General features: G+C 43.6%; 1 protein-coding gene across 1 annotated transcript in view; it reads left to right on the forward strand.

The window, feature by feature from the left end:
• Positions 1-19481, forward strand: part of ITGAL (integrin subunit alpha L) — a 448305-nt gene that overhangs the window by 200351 nt on the left and 228473 nt on the right. Inside the window, exons 9-10 of the mRNA XM_069244383.1 lie at positions 1309-1459; positions 7923-7990. Of these exons, the coding sequence (XP_069100484.1) occupies positions 1309-1459; positions 7923-7990 (219 nt within the window). The remainder of the gene's footprint in view (positions 1-1308; positions 1460-7922; positions 7991-19481) is intronic.

The raw sequence follows: 19481 nt of genomic DNA on the forward strand, positions 1-19481 counted from the left end.
AAATGCCGTCTACCACCGCGGCAACGGCCACCAAAAGACCATCACCGTAGCTAACATCCGTCCGGCAAATTATAACCACAGCTGGATTTCTGCCACAAGTTGGGTGGAAATCCGGCTGTGGCCATACTGGCAGGTGGTGTTAAGTAAAATAATACAGCCTGGCGGTGTTCTGCTGGCAGGCGCTTCTGGCGGTAGCAGCGCCCCATCCTGTCCCCTGCCGGTAGACCCCCTGGATGCAGGTAAGTTGGGTTTCCGACAGTGGAGGGGTTTTTTGTGTGTGTGTGGGGGTGTGTACATGAATGTGTGAGTGTGTGCGTGAATGCAAATGTGTGTGTAGTGTTGTCTGCATGTGTGTGTGTATGTGTGAGAATGCATGTATGAATAGATATCTGAATGCGTGTCAGTATGAATGTGTGTACAGTTGTGTGCTTGAATGAATGGATGCATGCATGTATGAATGCATGTATGCCTATGTGAGTGTGTGTGTGAATGCGTGGTGTGTGTCTGCGAGTGAGCAAGTATGTGGGGTGGGGAATTGGAAGGGGGAGTGTGGATGGAGAGGGTGGGTGATTGGAAGGAGGAAGCGTGGATATAAGGGGGCATCTGGGGAGTGTTAGGGGGGTGGGTGGGCCTCCTACCAGTGACAGGGAAGGAATTCCCTGTCACTGGTAGGGCCTACCACCATGGTTTTCGTGACGTTACCAACACCACGAAAAACATGGCGGTAGGCAGGGTCAAAATACCGCCGGCAGTACAGTAGCGGCCGTCGTGCTGGAGATTGTTATTTCCGGCCCAACGGCTGCTACTGCCATGGCGGTCGGTGGGATATATTGGCGGGTTGGCTTCTGCCAACCAGCCAATGTCATAATGTGGCGGTATGTACCGCCAGCCTGTTGGTGGTACTACTGCCTCATTAACACCGACTGCCGGGGTCATAATTACCCCCATAATCTATAATAAAGCAGACCCGAATTCCTAGCTCATATCTCTCTCTCACTGTCTCTCTCTTTCGCTCTCACACACACACACACATACACAGTTCACACATCCTGTTTACAAAGATCTCCCGCTACAAACATATCCTGTGCACTGAATTTATATGCGCCATCATACACCTATACACATGGACCTCAAGCGCCTTACATACACAGCTCAAACATCCTATTGAGGGTCATCTGGCCTGTACACACACCTTACTACTGTGTACATGCCTTTATATAGCGCCTGTCTGTCCATTATTAAGACACTTGAGCTTGACCTTCTTCGAGGGTCTAACTCTCAAATATTAGTTTTCTACTCTTTTCACAGCTGGGCTCCAACTTTCAATCGGAGTCGGCGAAGAGTTCCCTGAACCTCTTAGCATCCAAGCCCCCCAGTGACCACATCAAGGTTCTAGACAGCTTCGACAAACTACAGACGGTCTTCGAAGAGATCCAGAACAAGCTGTTTTCAATTGAGGGTGAGAAACACAATACCAGAGTCTACCACCTAGGCTAAAGTGATTTGGCACAATGGCTTGTAGATCAAAGACAAAGGTTCAGGCCAAGAGCTGTAGAGCCAAACCCAGGCACTGAAATTCAGGACTCATTTAGAATGCAGATGTCCATCTTTCTAAGTCTATGTTCCCAGCTAATTAACAGTTCTGGGCAAGGCTATGAGTCCAAAGTCAGAGCCATCTTTGCTCTGTCATCAGGAAGATGATTGGGCAGTCATGACAATGACATGGACTGTTCACCAGTTTATGGTTATCTGCCTCCATTTCTGTCTGTATCTGAGTCCGGTGTCACTGTCACGCGAGGGAGAAAATACTTTATCCGAGGATGTCAGGGTCATTGATGATGTGGATATTTGGCGGGTATATATGCAGTCCTCACTTTTGTGATAATTCCACCTGGCAATCCAGGCAAGGTGGAATTGCAATCACAGACATCTGTACCCTGAGGCTGCTTCAACCACATTGGCAGGAGTTTCCTCAACAGAAAAGCACAATATCAAGGAACTTATAATATAAGGGAGTGTCCTTCGCCAATGCGGTCGAAGTATTTCCTGAGCCACACCATCCAACTGCCATCTTCACAATGAGACACTTTGAATGAGAATTGTGGTTGTTCAGAAAAATGTAATGGGGAGGGAGAGCACAGGCAGGCACGAGATGTGGAAGCATGAATGGGGGGTGCAGGAGATAGGATACGCAGTACTGATAGGAAGCTCTAGAGAAAGCGGAAGTGATGGAAGTAAGATGTGTGAAGGGAAAGCGAAAATGAGTGGGAGGAAAAGAAGCAAAAGGAGACATTCTGTAAGTAAAGGTCGAGAGAACTGAATGGAAAGAGGTTGTAGGAAAGATGAGAAAAAGAGTAGAGCTGAATGGAAACAAAGATGGGAGCACAAGAGCTAATGACTTCCGACAATTTCATGACACCTTAAAAAAATTATATTACTCTAGCCAGAGATTTTTAAAACTCGCAAGTGTTGGGCTAGGTCAGTAGCTGAGGGAGGAACATTTTGGAGCCAAGAACATGAGCTCGTCTGCTAGCAGTATTCCTTTAGATCAGTGGTTCCCAACCTTTTGATTTCTGTGGACCCCCACTTTAACATTAATGGAAATCAGGGACCCCCACTGAATCATCACTGGAATCCGGGGACCCCCACCTGAGTCATTACTGGAAGCTGGGGACTTAATTTGTCAATATTTGTGAATATTTATTTATTTTCTAGGCTCTCACGGACCCCCTGAGAAAGCTTCGCGGACCCTTAGGGGTCCCCGGACCACAGGTTGGGAACCACTGCTTTAGATTAAAGTAACATTCCTTTAGGAGACTGAATTCCAATGGAATCCCTTACTTAATCATGTAAACATGGATATGCACTGCACAATATTTTCAGTACCACTTTGCTGTGCGGTAGAAGGTAGTGGCTCTTCCAACTCATGTTGGAGCCATGATCGAAATTTCTCAACATAGTCCCTGCGCAGTCTATCATTTTGCTCCATTTGGAACCTGTCTAGTTCATTTTTATGCAGGCACTGCAAACAACAGGTCACATGTAATAATTAGTGGAGTGTTCCCTTGTGGAGCCATTAGGGTTATGTTTGTAAGCATTAGAAGCGGAGGGGGGAGCACATTTTATGACCGTGCCAGTCTGCTGAAGCACAAAAAAACCTCTGTTGCTAGCCCTTGAGTGGTATACACCCAATCTCAATACAGCTGTGTGTCACTCACAGAAAGGACGTATCTTTTAATCCACTGAGTTAGAGGGTAAGGTATACATTGAATGAAGACGTCAACAGGTGAAAGGTGCTTATAGAAGGGGCTAGTACCCTAAGGCCCATATTTATTCTTTTTTAGTGCCGCATTTTGACGCAAAAGCTGCACAAACTTACAAAATACAATTGTATCTTGTAAGTTTGCACTGCTTTTGTGTAAAAAGTGACGTAAATGCGGCGCTAAAAAAGTATAAATATGGGCCTAAGTGTCATCCACATGTAGATTAAAATCATCTAGCAGCAGAGTTTCATCAAACCCAGTTGCCAGATGAACGAGCATATCTTCCAAACATTCCAAGAACTGTGTGTGTTAAAAGGGCAATAAATTAGTACTGGACCAACCTTGTAGGCCTTTGTTTATTTTACATTCGCTGTTAAAACCTCTACATTATTATGACTGGGAAAGGCAGCATGTGTCATGTTTCAGTCTTTCTGAAAGATAAGTATCACTGTCTTTTTGTAATGAAGATGTCATGGAAGCACAGACCTATTTGGGCCGTTTACAGCCTGTCTTCATTTACATGTAGAGCATGGGGTCCTCAAAAAACCTGTGGAATTGTATTTCTGAGGGACCTAAGGCAGGGTCAGTGCATGTGGTGAGAAGGTCAAAGACCCGGCCAAAAAAGAAAAAAGTATTCTTTAACTATTGTGTTATTTTGTCATCTTTTGGTAACTGCAAATAAACCAACTTGCATACACCTTAAAAGAAAAATAAATGCAAGTTAAACTAATCAGTGGGAAATGTACCCTTTTACGTTGCGAAACTCAGTTGACTAATGAGATCAGTGCAGATGTCTGTGTGTGACCAGAAAGTCACATAATTGCAACCTGGTTGGGAAAGTGGGGAATATCAACTTGTGGATTTATCGTGCTAGAAGTTCCCAGCCCATAAAAGAAAGCGCTGTGAATATGTAAGATGAATCTTCACGAAAGATTCAAAACAAGTTTGGCACTCACTTCAGCTGCTGCCTGGAAAGTTTCAGCGTGAGTTGTCAAGCGGGGTCGATAAAAAGGGGTGTGGGGGCAAAACACATTTTCCCCATGGAATTTCCCATTGGGATTTTGGACACAACTACAGCCTGTACCACTCAACGGAATTACACCAAATTTAGCAGAAAACTAGATCTAGGTCCAGAAAGATCTCTTTTTGTAATTTGGTGTAAATCTGTTCAGTAGTTTTGTAGTTAATCAAGAAAAAAGATTTATGTATATCTAGAGACGCGAATACACGCTCGTAGATCCTCAGATCCACGCACTAACAGCAGTGCTGTGATAGGCTAACCGCAATCCAAGAGAAAAGTTGTGGCCGCCATATTGTCAATCAGGACACGGTTCCCAAGGGCGGGGATAGGAAATAAAGATTAAATAGGATATAAGAGTTCAGGATAGAGGTATCCTGAACCCATGGATCTGAAGGTTTGGTCTGTAAGGGAGCCCTCATGGGTAAGTAATTGCCCCAAATCTTTTTTGGGGGGGCACATGTGAGGATCCGCGGATCCTCCATTGTGCTCACCGCGGCCCTCCCGGGTAAATCTTCAATGGATCAGCAGATCCAGACCCCAATTAAAAAAAAAAAACTACTCACTAGTGCACACCCATTCAAAGACCCACTCACAGAACCACAAAACCACTATCACACCCAGTCACAGACTCACACAGCTACTCCCACACCTATACAGCCACTCAAACACCCATAGTCACTCACACACCCACTGAAAGACCCACAAAACCACTACCACACCCAGTCACACACCATCACCCACACTCACACCCACTACACCTAACACAACCACTCACGCACCCTCTCACACTCCCATACAGCCACTCACATACCCACTCACAGACCCACAAAACTACTCGCACACCCACTCACAGACCCACACAGACCCTCACACACACACTCACACACGCACTCATGCACTCACACACCCACTTACACACTAACACAACCACAAACACCCAGTCACACACCCATACAGCCACTCACACACCCACCCATTGACCCACCCCACAAAACCACCACTCACAGACACACACAGACCCTCACTCACGCACTCATACACCTATCATACACTCACACACCCACTTAACACCCACACAACCACAAACACCCAGGCACACACCCACACAGCCACTCAAACACCCACTCACAGACTCACTGCAAGGGGTTGGCTGCATGCAGGGGGTTGGCCGCAGGGCCTGGCCCTGTAGCCAGTGCCATGCTGCACATGGCCTTTGGCCGTGCACAGTGGCGGTTGGATGAACGTATGGTAATTCAATATTACTTTACATTAAAAGATTCACTGAAAAAGACAAATGTTACAGGGGTGTTATAGTTAGGGAATAGAATGAAAAAAATCTTAGAAATTCACTAAAAACCAAAGGTTACTGGAATGTTATAATTAGCTTCAGATTTTACAGACACAAAACTATAGAAATTCAGCAGTTATAGTTATACTCATCTCAAGATACTATAACACGTGCCCTAAGGCAACTATAACTTTCGCCCTCGCCATGCCTTGCTAATTACCTCACATATTACATCACTCATGGCATCTTCTATCACACCATTGATAATATCACTGCAACATTTGAAATTATTGATGAGAAAACTGTGCATGGAGAGGGCACGAGTTATAGTTATCTTAGGGCTCGAATTATAGTTTCTTGAGATATGGATAACCATAACTGCTGAATTTCTATGGTTTTGTGTGTGGTAAATCTGAACCTAAATATAACGTCCCTTTTTAGTGAGTATATATTTATATATGTTATATATAAGTGAATCCGATTAAAACCGCTACTGTTCCCAAGCAGCTTCTATACTTGGTGATTAACAAATTCCACACATTTGCATTTCTTCCAAGTAGCAGCCACCCTGGTGACAAGGCTTGTTTCTTTTTGGGTTTTCAGTCTTACCCTAAGCTTCACAGCACAGAAGTCTCTTCCTTTCACTTTCAGGCAGAGGCATCTCAAGTTCAACTTTAACATTTCAGATGCTGTTGTTTTAGTAAAAGGGTGCATCCAGAGGGTGGCAGGGAGGAGGCCTGCAGGTTTGAATTCAGATGCAGAGGACAGATCCTCCAGACTCCTTAGCCCCCAGAGAAATAGTAGAAAAAGAAAAAGATCCATGTATAGTGTCAAAGGAGGCTCATTTTGTGGCTACAAATGGACGGAGACAAATTACTCAGAGAGATGTCCCGGAGAAGGGGAGATATGTTTATTTTTTTAAATTTATGTTTTTTAAAGTGACAACAGGACTATTAGTGCAGTAGGTGCTGCAGTACTGAAGTAATTAGCATGAGAGGCCACTAATCTCCAATTAGTCTATCTTACTGCCAGAATGGTGAATAGGGGGCATTTGTCTTGCTAGTATTAGGGCCTAGGTCACCATTGCTGTGCATGGAACAGGACGCAAGCAACAGGGGTTAGAATGTTGGTCTTTTTGCTTTTTTTCACACAAAAGGGCAGAAAGCCAGCTTTGTGCCTCAGGCTTATGAGTCATGGCCCAGTGGAGGAGGCAGAGCAGGCAGCCGGCTTCACAGAGTTTCAGGTATTATTGGTGCTGCAGCTGCAATGTCATAAGGGCTAAGTGACAGGAGAGGTCAACTAAACCCCAATGATGGCTGTTTTGCTATCCTTCCTTCTTTGCATTGTGGCCCAGTGCACACATGGTGTGCTAGTGTTGCTCTGGGCTTCTTGGCAATAGCCCAGGACAGGGGAAAATCAAAGCAGATGAGACACCTTAGTTTGGGCGTTAGAGAGATGAAATGCAGAGGAATGAGGCAAGATGGGAGCCTATTGTTTAAAAAAGGGCAGAGGAGACAGCCCGCTTCTCAAGGCAGTAGATATCATTAGTGAAGGCGCTTCAGTGGCACTAGGGTTCAGGGGTCTGGGAGGTCCTTTGCCTCACAATTAAGACGGTCTTTCTTTAAAAAAAGGGGGGGAGGCTAATTTTCCTTGCTAGTATTAAGACCAAGAGCAATATTGCTGGAAAAATCGGTGGAAAGTGTGAGAACTCATTTTTTGTCTGAAAGGGACAGAGAGCCTGTTTCAAGACTGAAGTGATCTTCAGGCATGGTGGGAAAGTGGTGAGAGAGGCAGAGGAGATAACCTGCTACTCAAGGCCACAGGCTTCATTAGCAGTGCAGTAGCATTGGGGGCTGGAAGTGTGAGGGGCTCACAATACCCTTTTATGAGAACAGAGTTCTTTTTCGTTCATTTCTGTTTTTGTTTGATGTGTTTGCTCTTTTATAAGTCTTACATTTATTGTGGATTATGACCTACAACAAAACCATCGCTGCACTCAGCCCTGCCACTCCCACTCCCCCAATCTTTGCCATAAAGCTTGGAAGTGGGAACACACCTTTAAAATATTTTGCTTAGGAGGGGCTCAGAGCAAAACAATTTTGAAGATCTCTGTTGTAGAATATAGGGAATACATACCACAAACACTGGTGAGGGTTCTTCTTCTTGGTTGAACTCTCTACGATGTCACTAAGGTCAGGAACCCTTTACAACCTTTAGCAATTTCATGTCACCCTCAACTTTCCCATCAAGAGTAGCAAACAGGTCTTTGCATTCCTTCAATGTTACTGAGTTACAAATGACTGAACCTGTGTCTCCAGTTTTAACACTCCTCCTTTGTTTTTTTTGGAAGGTACCAGCAATGCAAGTTCCTTTGTGATGGAGTTGTCCTCCGGTGGATTTAGTGCTGCATTGTCTCCGGTGAGTGATCATGGTACTCCCTGCCCTTTTTCACTTACAGAAGGGCGTATTTGGCAAAGCAGATAAGTGAAATGCAGAGGTAGGGTAAATTTGTAGTTGTCAAGGAAATTAGTATAGATAAGGGCTGATCCGGCAGTGGCAGAGAGGAAGCAAGCATAAGCATCTTACATTCTGATGGCTTGCTTTATGACTAACTGCACATTCTCTGCTCCAAGGTGACATTTTCTGCTTTGCTGCCTTCAAAGAGAGCTGCATCCTATGATACACATACATCATGCTTCATGTCACTGGTTATTAGTCTCACTATGTCACTTCTGGCTTGCAGTCATGCTGTGTCATCTAGTGCAACTCACCCTAGAGAAGGTTCTTATGCAGTGGTGGCGAGAGAGATGTCAGTTGTCCAGATTCATACAAATAGTGTCAGGATGGGCTGATCACTTGGGGTAAGAAAAATACCTGCTCTTTTGGGCTTATATGGCATCATGAGAGAGTCTTGTAGCTGTATTGACCTGAATTGAACAACCCTATAGGGGCCACATAATCATCTAGTAGTCACACTAATTCTTCAATGATGCATTCTTCATTTATGTTCATGAATACCGAGTACCTCCACCTATGTGTCTAGCACATATAACTTGTGCACAGTCTTGTTATCAATGATGTCATTTAAAACTTTGCAGTGATGTTATCTGTGATCTTATACATCATGGCATGAGTAATGTAATATATGGGGTTATTAGCTGTGCATGGTGAGGGTACGAGTTATAGTTACATTAGGGTAAGTCATGAAATATCTTAGGGGCATGTTGTATAGATCCCAGGAAACATGAGGTTAATATTTCAAAATAATTTCTGGGGGGCTGCTGCACTCTGTGCAGCCCCCCCCTAAACTTAAAGAACATGCTGGTTGTGCCCCTGCCCAGATAGGGGCACTGCCATGAACCACAAAATATGTTAATTGGCCCATGAAGGGCATTATGGAGTGTTCCTTTCCAGTAGCAGCAACTGGAAAGGAACAGGTCCAGCCTGTCATTTATTCCTTCCCATTTGTTTGTATTTTATTTTTTTGTGGGTATTCCAGTCCCACATGGGACACCTACAGCTTGTTTGTTTTGTTGGGTGCGGCAGGTGTAAACCCAGGGGCCCCATGGGCTTCCTAAAGACAGCCCCTATTCTATGAGGCCATGATGGAGCAAGCTACACTTTTCCTTTATTTACATTTGTTTTGTGGGTGCCTCAGTCCTTCACAATATTTTCTTCTGTTGGAGACTGCAAGGAGGAGACCCGCGGCTCCCTACAGCACCCATCACGGATGTGGTGAGAGCCAGGCATTTGTCCTGCGTGGTGATTGTGGCCCGGGCAGTCTGTGGACCTAAACTGAGTATTAATGCCCCTAAGCTTTTTTTTTTTTATATATGCCCGCACATGCACTTTAACCTTTTATTGGCAGTTTAAATAATGTCCGGGGTTGGTGATGCGGCCTGGGCAGTCAGCTTGTGGACACAAATTGAGCACTTTTGCTCCTTAAGTCTGTATCTCTTCCCACTATGGTTGTAGATGCATTTTAAGATTTTCATAGTCCTGAAGCCGTTTGCACTGCCACTGTAGTGGATGGTACAATATGTGCTGCAGTCCACTGGCGGCATTTAACTTCCATGCCATGGGTACACTTTGTACCATATACTAGGGACTTACAAGAAGTTAAATATGCCAATTCATCCATTTTTAAGGGGGAGCACATACACCTTACTTCTGGTTAGCAGGGTAAAGTGTGTACAGTTCAAAGATCAGCAACAGTATAGGTTCCAGAAAGAGGCAAAAAATCTGGAGTGACCAGAAAAGATGGATTTCCTACAATGAGCTTACTTTCCTGTCAACAACTTTTATGTTTCTGCTTTCCAAATGCAAAATACTTTTTCTGAGCACCTGTTTAACAAATCTGCTTGGTTGAGAAATATGCTGCAAACTAGGAAAATGTATCTGACAACTCTAGTGGGACAAATCTGAGAGGCTCATTTTTTCATTCAAAAACTTTTTTTTAGTTCAGTCTCCTTAGATTATAGCAAGCAAAATTGTAAACCGAAGCTTCGCACCTTAGGGATACATTTTAAGCCTTCCACCTCATTCGGGGGCATGTGATGTTGAGCCATCTAAAGGAGAAGTATATTTTGTATCTACAAAAGATGAGATTGACTCTCTTATAGAATCATGTATGGTCCAGAGACTCTATCATGTTTCTTCAATTGCCTTTAGGTTTTCCCACAATCCTTAGTCAACCAAAGTGGTATGGGAAATTCAGTTGTTGAAAGAACCTTGGAGTTGTAAATGGATGCAATGTATTTCCAAAATTGAGTTTGCTTTTCTTTGTCATATTTGTGAGAAAGCTCCTGCTACACTATCAAGTTCCATAGAGACAAGGGTCCTTGTTGCTCCAGCTTACTAGAGTCAGTAATGGTTCCAAGCCTCTCTCTGTTGCCTAAGGATGACAGGGGAGCTATGATGCAGTCTGGTTCTTCTGTTCTCTCCAGAAACATACTAATGCTTCATAGCGCTCAGAACCATTCTGTAGTTGCTCATGTTTTTTTTAAGGCTTAGGCTTCTACACTGTAATGCAGACCTTTGGGATGTTCTGAAGGGACGAGGAAACAAGCTCATCCTTGCCAATCTCTGATATTCAAATAGTAAGGATTTCATGTGTCTTAGAGGCTGCAGAGTCACCAGAACATTGCTTCTCCTCACCTGGTCCTTAAATCAGGCTGACAAGTTCTGACACTGAACACCCTGATAGTCCCTTAATACATTAAAAGGTTGAATGGATTTTTCTCTTTTAAAAGAGGCAATGTTATCATCTAGGAGGTTATTTTCCCCACCATATGTTTACATGTTATTTCAAACTCGATAAAACGTTTTCTTCAGGCCCAGACATATATTTGATCTAGCATCCCTGATGGAGCTCACTTTAGTTTGTAAGATTACTAAGAAATTTGCTTTAGGGTCTTGTATAAAAAAATCTGTTATGACACCAAGCTTATCTACACGCCCTTTCTTTTGGTTTCATTGAGCTATATCTACGGCTCACAGTTTTATGGTATTTCATTTTTGACAAAATCTGTTATGCCGGCAAGCTTGTCTACACGCCCTTTTCTGTTGGTTTCATTGAGCTATATCTAGGTCTCCCAGTTTTATGGTATTTAATATTTTACATTTACATCTATATTTATCCATATTGATTTTTTGCTAATTTTATCTGTATTTACCTGTATATATTTTACATTTTTGTGAAAAAATGAATGTAGGAGGCTGGCTCAGTTTATGGTGTACACCTATGGGGTGGCACCATATACTGAGTCAAGGCAACTATTAGTGATAGTGAATAGGTGTCCAGATAGCAAAAGCTCTCTAGGGGTAGCTAAGGTGAACAGCTGAAGCTTATCCTGGAGGAATGTAAAGCACCTGCAATACCACAGTAGTCAGACAGTAACCCACTCACAAGAAAGAACCACACAAGTGTTGCAAAGATAACGGATACTTTATTACAGCACTACTACTAGAGTAGCATTGGTATATCTCCCTTTGGAGATACATATACACAATAAGTACACAAAATAGTCAACAGAAATAGCATAAAAATGCACAGGACCCTATGGGAGGGCCAAACTACATACAAAAAAAGTGGAATGTGAAATAGTGAACCCAACCAAGGTAAGTGTGGTAGTTAGCTGGGGGCAGATAGAAACACCCGAGGTATGGTAAGTGTTCCCAGCGACCATCTGTAAGGTAGTTACCTACCCAGTGGTCCCATAGGCTAACACAGAGAGTAGTGGTTAGAGTTTCTGGAATTCAGGATCCTTCCCAGTGGACCAGAGGAAACCAGAGGAAACCAGCAGACAAGAGGTAGGATGAAGAGTGTCCCTACTCCATGATACCCAGAAGATAGAAGTACCTACACCAGGGACCCGGATACAGAGGTGAGAAGGGACTCTCTCTGAAGTCAGAGGAAGCCTCAGATTGTTCAGCTGCTGTCACGACCCGTGGACCAGGCTGGTGGACCCAGGGATGGATTCCGGATGTGGAGGACCTGCAAAGGAAGGGGACAGAGTCCAGCACCCTTGGAGGTGCCCAGGTGGTGCAGATTGCAATGCCCACCCTCCTAGAGATGAAGTTCCTGCAAGTCGGTGGAAGAAAAAGTCCAGCTAAGGGGTCCAGAAGCTGCAGAAGATCCCAGGAGTCACCTACTTGCTGTCCCTCAATGGTCGCCAGATTGCAGAAGGGTCAGTGACCAGCCAGGTCACCAACAAGTACTGGCAAATGCAAGCAGGAGCGGAAGAAGTATTTGCAAAGTATTAGAGACCAGCAAGATTCAGGAGACTCTACCCAGGAGGGGCGTCAGGGCTGGCCCTCCGCAGCAGGAAGGTCAGCAGAAGTCACTGGAGCCCCCACTAGTGACCCACAGGCAATGGACACAGAAAGTCACAAGGAGGCCTCAGAAGCACCAAAAAACAAAGGTCCCACGTCGCAGGAGTTGCAGGACTGGGGCTGATCTTCGAGTTGCCAAGTGCTGGAGGCCGAGGCTTCTTTGTGCCTGAAGAGATCCTGGAGGAAGAGTCAACAAGCCTTGTCAAGAGCAACAGCCACAGTGCACAGGGGTTCCAATCCAGTGGCAGGAGCAGGGGCCCACAGCCTCCCAAGTTGGTCGGAAAACAAGCAGAACCCAGAGGAAGCCACAGACCCACCACCTGTGAAGCAGAGCCTTTCGATGTCCGTGAAACAGCAGACCCCAGCAGCTGGTTGACATTGTTTTGAGGTGCCTGCGGATGCAGCGGAGTGACTCCTTCACTCCAAGGGATATTCCTTCATGCTTCCAGATGTAAACAGAGTCCTTGTGACCCTGGAGGATGCACAGCCTTAGATGTTGCATAATTCTTGCAGCATCCGGGGAAACAATATTGCAATGGGAGCCTTTCCACCAGAAGCAGGTGTGTTTCTGTTCCAAAGCAGACCAGAAGCAGTTCCAGAGGCCAGGAGCAGAAGATGTCTTGCAGAGAGTTCCTCGTGAGTCTTCCTCGATGAATCTGAGGACCCATCGACGAGGGAGCCCTAAGTAATCCTAAAAGGGGGTTGGTCACACTCTGAAGTGACCCACCCATAAAATGGGGTCACGGATGTCATCTACCGGACCTATGCACACAAAAGGTGTGGAGGGGTAACTAAGTTCAGATGGGTGCCTCTGTTTGAGGCGAACTTAACTTTGGGGACAAGCTGCTAGGATCGGCAACATGTATGGGTAGTACCTCGTGATGCACCCTTTTACGAATGTGTGACCACAAGATGCAGTGCCCTCTTCCCAGACATGAGGCGGTAACTCATTAATCCTCGGTTTGAAAAGACTGATACTCCTCAGGTAGGGCCCGAGTGGATTCTTTGTTTCTAGTGACTGATTTTTATTACACTAATAGTCTTACACTTTTCAATTCTGACCTAGATAGGGATCCACAGCCCTGATGAATGCCCTGGACCAGTTGAGGTTTGAAAAATGGGTAGAGACATGGTGGCTTATTTGCATTTGAGCTGAGTCATTATACTGAAGGTCATCATTCCTTCTTCATTTTTAACCATATCAGTGGACACCATAATAAAGGTAAATTACCAGTAGTCCACTCTGTATTTTTAGATATCTGGGTTTTGTCCAGTGAGCTCTATATAAGAACTTCCTCTGGTAGGACCAAATCAGAAGGTAGAGTCCATTGTTGGCGACATTGTTCTACTAGGGTGGGTAAAGGTGGTCCATGATGAAGCATGACAATATTAAGTTTGTGAGACCACCTCGTTCATAAAGGAAACTTTCCTATTAGTCTTACTCACAGAGGGATACTCAGGGAACCATGAGTATATCTCAAGTGGGGTTGAGCTTGAATTAAGCAATCCCTCCTTTTTTTTTAGAACTACAGGTTTGGGTTTTCTTTAGGTTCACCTCAAACAGAGGCACCCATCTTAACTTAGTTTCTCCTCTGTGTGCATAGATTTACTTTCAAGAGGAAGTGTGGTGGGTTATGTTCCTCTCATCTTTCTTTTTGTGATAAGCATCTACCTGGCCTAACCAGTCAAAGGTTCCCAGGGGCTTCTGCCCATCTTGGTTTCAAGATGGCAGAATCAAGTGGCTACCTGGCAGAGCTCTGTGCACCTCCCTAGGGGAGGAGCTGGATGGGGGTGGTCACTCCCCTATCCTTTGTGCAGTTTCGCCCCAGAGCAGGAACTGGAAATTTCTGAATTGGTGCAAACTGGATTATGCAAGGAGAGCGCCAAATGTGCCCTTCAAAGCAGCCTGGTGGTGCTCAGAGGCCACCCCCACCCCAGCCCTTAGATACCTAATGCACAGGGAGAGGTGGTCACACATCTCCCTTTGCAGGAACTCACTTGTTCTGCCTCTCCAGTCTGAGCCAGGCTCACCAGCAGGAAGGCAGAACAGTGCCTGGGGTCAGCAACAGCACGGGCTGGCAGCAAGACCCTGTAAGGCTGCACAGGCAGAACTGGGGGATCTTCTAAGGAACCCTCAGAGAACATGGTATTTTGCAACTAACACTGGAATCGGTGTAGTTGCATAATTTCAACATGTTTGATACCAACCATGCCTAGGTTCGGAGAAGCCATTATGTAGTTGGACCACTCCTGTTGACCAGTGTCAACTATATACCTTAAGATGGCTTCCCCGCACTTACAGAGTCCAGGTATTTACCTGGGGTCTGTAGGGGCACCGTGTTCATGCAGGGCTACCCTCACACTTAGACACATGCTCACTTCCCTTGGGCTGAAGGGCCTACAAGAGGGGTGACTTGTAATGGCTAAGTGCTGTGACCAGGTTCTGTGGTGAAAGGATGCATGCACCATTTCACGTAGGCTGAAATGGCAGGCCTGCAGGCACAGTTTACATGGACTCACATGGGTGGCACAATACATGCTGCATCCCATGGGGCACCCCTGGTGAACCAATACCCTGGGTACCTAAATACCATACACTAGGGACTTACATGGGTACACTAGGATGCCAAATGTGGGGCGTAAAACATTTACCTGCAACCACATTTAGAGGAGAGAGCACAGTCACTTGGGTTCTAGTTAGCAGGATCCCACTGAACTACAGTGTAAACACACTGTCATCAGGCAAAGTGGGGGTAACTATGCTAGAAATATGACACTTTCCTACAAAGAAGCTGAAACTAGTATATTTCCTTAGTTATTTAACCAAAAAATGTGCATTATTTTTTTAATGTCTGCCAGTTTTCAATTTATATTAAGTTCTGTAGATGATAAACCAATACACTTTTAAGGAAATCTTAAACTTTTGTGATCAATCTTATGCATATATACTAAATGTATGCATATTAAAATGTCTTTATTTCTTAACCTACTTACCTGTCAATCCACACAGCTATTCGCCTGGCAGTCATCGCTGACAGCATTTAGAATTGTTCAGATAAGATCCTGATTTCCATTTTTATACACATTTAAAAATCAATACAGACAGTAATATAGATGGTTTTCTGTCTGTATTTATCTGTAAAAATCAGTAAAACAGAAAATAGGGAGCCTTAGTTATATATCAATGCATATTTCACTGGTTATCTGTCTATACTTCCTTTGTCTATTTCTTGATCACATGGCATTGCTTTTTCCTATTTATTGCCAGAACAAAACTGTGACAAAAATGATTGCATGGATAAGACACTTAGGTTACCAGTAAGAGCTGCCCAAGCAACTACCTCTTTCTCTTTGTGTCCAAGGCCAGAACATCTGGGTCCATAAACTCTGCACCCAATAATTCTGGGCCCAGACTTCCCTGTGGAAGTGTGGGAGCTGCGGGCAGCTGCTTCACCGAGCCTCACTTGCCGGCATCTATCACCTGAAGGGGACAGAAGCTCGCCCAGACTGCAGAAAAAAAGAACATGCCATCCTGCCTTCCCATTCTCATCGCCCCAATGAGAAAAAGAAGAAAACCCCACACATTTACAACCTGCTACAACGCATTGCCAGGTCCACTTGTATTCCCCATTCTGGGGAAAGTAACTTGTAATCGCTGTTCTGCATTATGGGAAATTCATTGAGTCTGCATGGACCCAGAGCACAGTCCCAGAAATATGTTGTTCAGGTACTATAATGCAGGGTGTGAAGATTACATTTGTCCATATGATGAAAACAGCACCCTGAAGACTACAGAAGTCTGTAAAGTGTGGATTCTTTTTCTTAAAAACCAATAGGTTCATCTGGACGACATTTTAAAACTATATTTCAACATCTTAGGTGCAAAAGCTGGTTAAAATGAGAAAGGGTAACTTGATAGATTTCTAATGTAAAACAGAGAGAAAAGAGTCCTGTACCTTTTAGAACTCCAGAAGGTCCCTCTACAGGTGATACTTTGTATTGGCAGCTTGACACACCCACTCATTTGTTTTTTCAGCTCCTATGAGAAGGATCTGAGAGCACATGTGTTTTTTATTCAAAATATTTTCTTTGAGACAAAATTCCTTTTTCACTTGACATATTTAACAACTGTCTCTCAAGTGAGATACTGTTTTTCCACATTTAGAGAGTTTTTCCTCTCACAATGCCTTCTCTGTTTGAGAGGTGTCCCTCCTGTGGCAAAAAAGGGCCATCTCAGACGCCCAAAAAGTATGTATAATGTGTCTTCATACATCTCACACGGAAAAAGACTGAAATATATGCTAAAAGATGTGCAAAAGAACTCTTAAGGACAGGGATGGTATCTGACTTATTGGCTTGCTTGTAAATATGAAGGGTGAAGCACAACAAAAGAATACCTTGAAATATTTTTGTCAATACCTGTCACAGTCGAGGCATGAACGCTGTCTAGCCACTAGCATTTGACTTCAACAGTGCCGGTAACTCCATCAAAATGTTAACAATAGCCGTCAAAATCACCCCTTGACATCGAGAGGATTCTTCAGGTGTCACAGAGGATTCTCATCACTCTACTGTAGACACCAATCATATTCCCAATCAATAGTGTGTCTTTTTCTTTCATCAACCCATTTCTCTGTAGAAACTCTGATGGCAAGCTTGTCACCATTCCTAATGTCATCTGGAATAAAAAAAAAAAAAATCTGAGAGGCCATCCAAACTCCTGTAGAAGATTAGGCTTCCCCTGACCTTTATCCTCTATCTTTTATACCAATAACTCCGATTACACCTTCATCCTCTACAGTTATCTCCTCTGAGAATTATATCAAAAACAACTTTTATATCTCTACCTTGTCTCCTTCGACCTAGACATACACCAGCAAGAATAGTTCATGAATCTTCACAATCTAAAACTACTACAAAACACCTAGAAGGTGAAGACATTTATGGGAGCAACAGTGACAGCCTTCCACCCCTCCCTCTATTTTCCACTCCGGTGGGGGGAGCAGTGTTTCTTCATCTGGAAGAGTGTTCTCCATCATGAAAGACAAGTGGGTGCTAAGCATTATATCTCAGGGATACAACCGTTTTTTTCAAAAAGCGACCTCTTTCATAGACCTCCAGGAACTTAAAAAAAAAACACCAACTCAAAGTATTAGGAGAAGAAACGTATACACTACTATAAAACAGCCATAGAAAAAGTCCATCCAAGCAAAAATGTCAAGGAGTGTATTTAATGTTTTTCTTAATAAAAAAGAATGCTTCAGACAAATGTTAGTCATATACGTCAAATAAGAACAAAATTGCATGTTGCCTTTTCACCTAATTATTTCTCACCTACAACAGAACGACTAGATGTGCTTGATAAAACTATAAGATGCATACTTCCATGTTCCAACACATCCACATCACAGAACATTTCTAAGATTTGTAGTAGAACAACATTACCAATAAATAGTCCTCCTCTTTGGCCTAGAGGTAGCACCACAACCCGTTTTGAAGTACACAATGGTGGTCACTGCTCACTTGAGAAAACAATGAAAATATATTCATCCTTATCCAGACGATTGACTTCTGAAAGCTCACACTCAACAAAAGGTGAGACAAGGCTTGAAACGAACCTGCAAACTATTAGGAAGTCTAGGTCTACACATAAATGATCAGAAATCTCAATAGCCCCAGTTCAAAAACTAACCTATTGACGTACCTGTCATGAAACAATAAACAAAGAGTGTATCCTTCGGATGAGAGTGTAATATCAATATGGAAGAAATACAATAACCTTATAAACACAGTCAGTCCAACCACAAGAGAGATAAAATCACGCCTGGGGATTATGGCCTCTTGTATCTACATTGCCCCACATGTAAGATTGCATATGAGACATCTCCGACAATATCTAGAAGACCTATGAAGTCAGAAGTACAGTAATTGAGAAGGCCGTCTGACACTTTCAATTGCAGCAAAGCAATGTGAAGTGTATCACAGTTTAAATTTACAAGGGGATCCTTTTAAAAAAAAGGGAAAACACAAGTGTCCTAGATACTTCCCTCAGGGTGGTGAGCCTTTCAAGATCATCTCATCATCCAAGGTCGATGAATGGACAAGAAACAGACTTCTCATGTAAATCTTTTGAAATTGAGAGCCGTGCACCTGCCTCTCAAGGCATTCTTTCTGTCCCTGAAAACCAACACTACAATCAGAATTCAAACGGACAAAATGACCAGCATGTTTTCATCAACAAGCAGGTAAGCACCAGATCGAGAACACTGTTATTGGAAGCATAAACAATCTGCCACTGGCTGTTAGCGAGGAAAATATACCAGGTACAATGAACTTTCAATTGAACTTTCTAGGAAGACACTCTGAAGAAAGTCACAAATGGGTGTTATCACATAGATATCTGCAATATATATCGAGGAATAGGTCACTGTCGCTATAGACCTCTTTGCCACTCCAGAAAATAGAAAATGCTGACATTTCACACCCAGAATACCAGAGCCCCTGGTTGAAAGACAATGCTGTTTTTATGACTTGGTCATAGAGTTTCTGCACACCTTTCCCCCTTCCCCTAATATCTCTGGCAATCCTTCTACTATGACAATGTTATTCCATGAAGTGGAAACTATTTTGCATATGGTGTCAAAACAATGGCCTCAGTCCTATTACATGCCAAGAAGAAGCTATACTTACTTATATACTTCATTTGGCCCAATCAAAACTGCAATTTTCGGCAATAAAAGGCCAGCTAGAACCAGTCACTGCCTACAGAATATCTAATTTGCATATTTCTTTTTTCAAAATCCCAGTGGTAAAATACTTTCTGGAAGGCTTGAAGAAGGTACTCCTGCCAATCAAAAGACCTTCTCCTCCACAAGAACTCAATTTGGTGTTAAAAGAATGAATGGTCTCCTTTTGAACCCATTCATAAGGTTACATTACATCATTTTTCTTAGAACTGCACATTATAAATTGCTGTTACCTCATCTTCAAGAGTTAGAAAATCCAATCTCTGTCTTCAATAGAACCCTAAACTACTTTTAATTCTAATACAGTAATAATGAGGACAAATCCTTCA

The sequence above is a fragment of the Pleurodeles waltl genome, chromosome 7 (assembly GCF_031143425.1).
Source record: "Pleurodeles waltl isolate 20211129_DDA chromosome 7, aPleWal1.hap1.20221129, whole genome shotgun sequence".
Lineage (NCBI taxonomy): Eukaryota > Metazoa > Chordata > Amphibia > Caudata > Salamandridae > Pleurodeles > Pleurodeles waltl.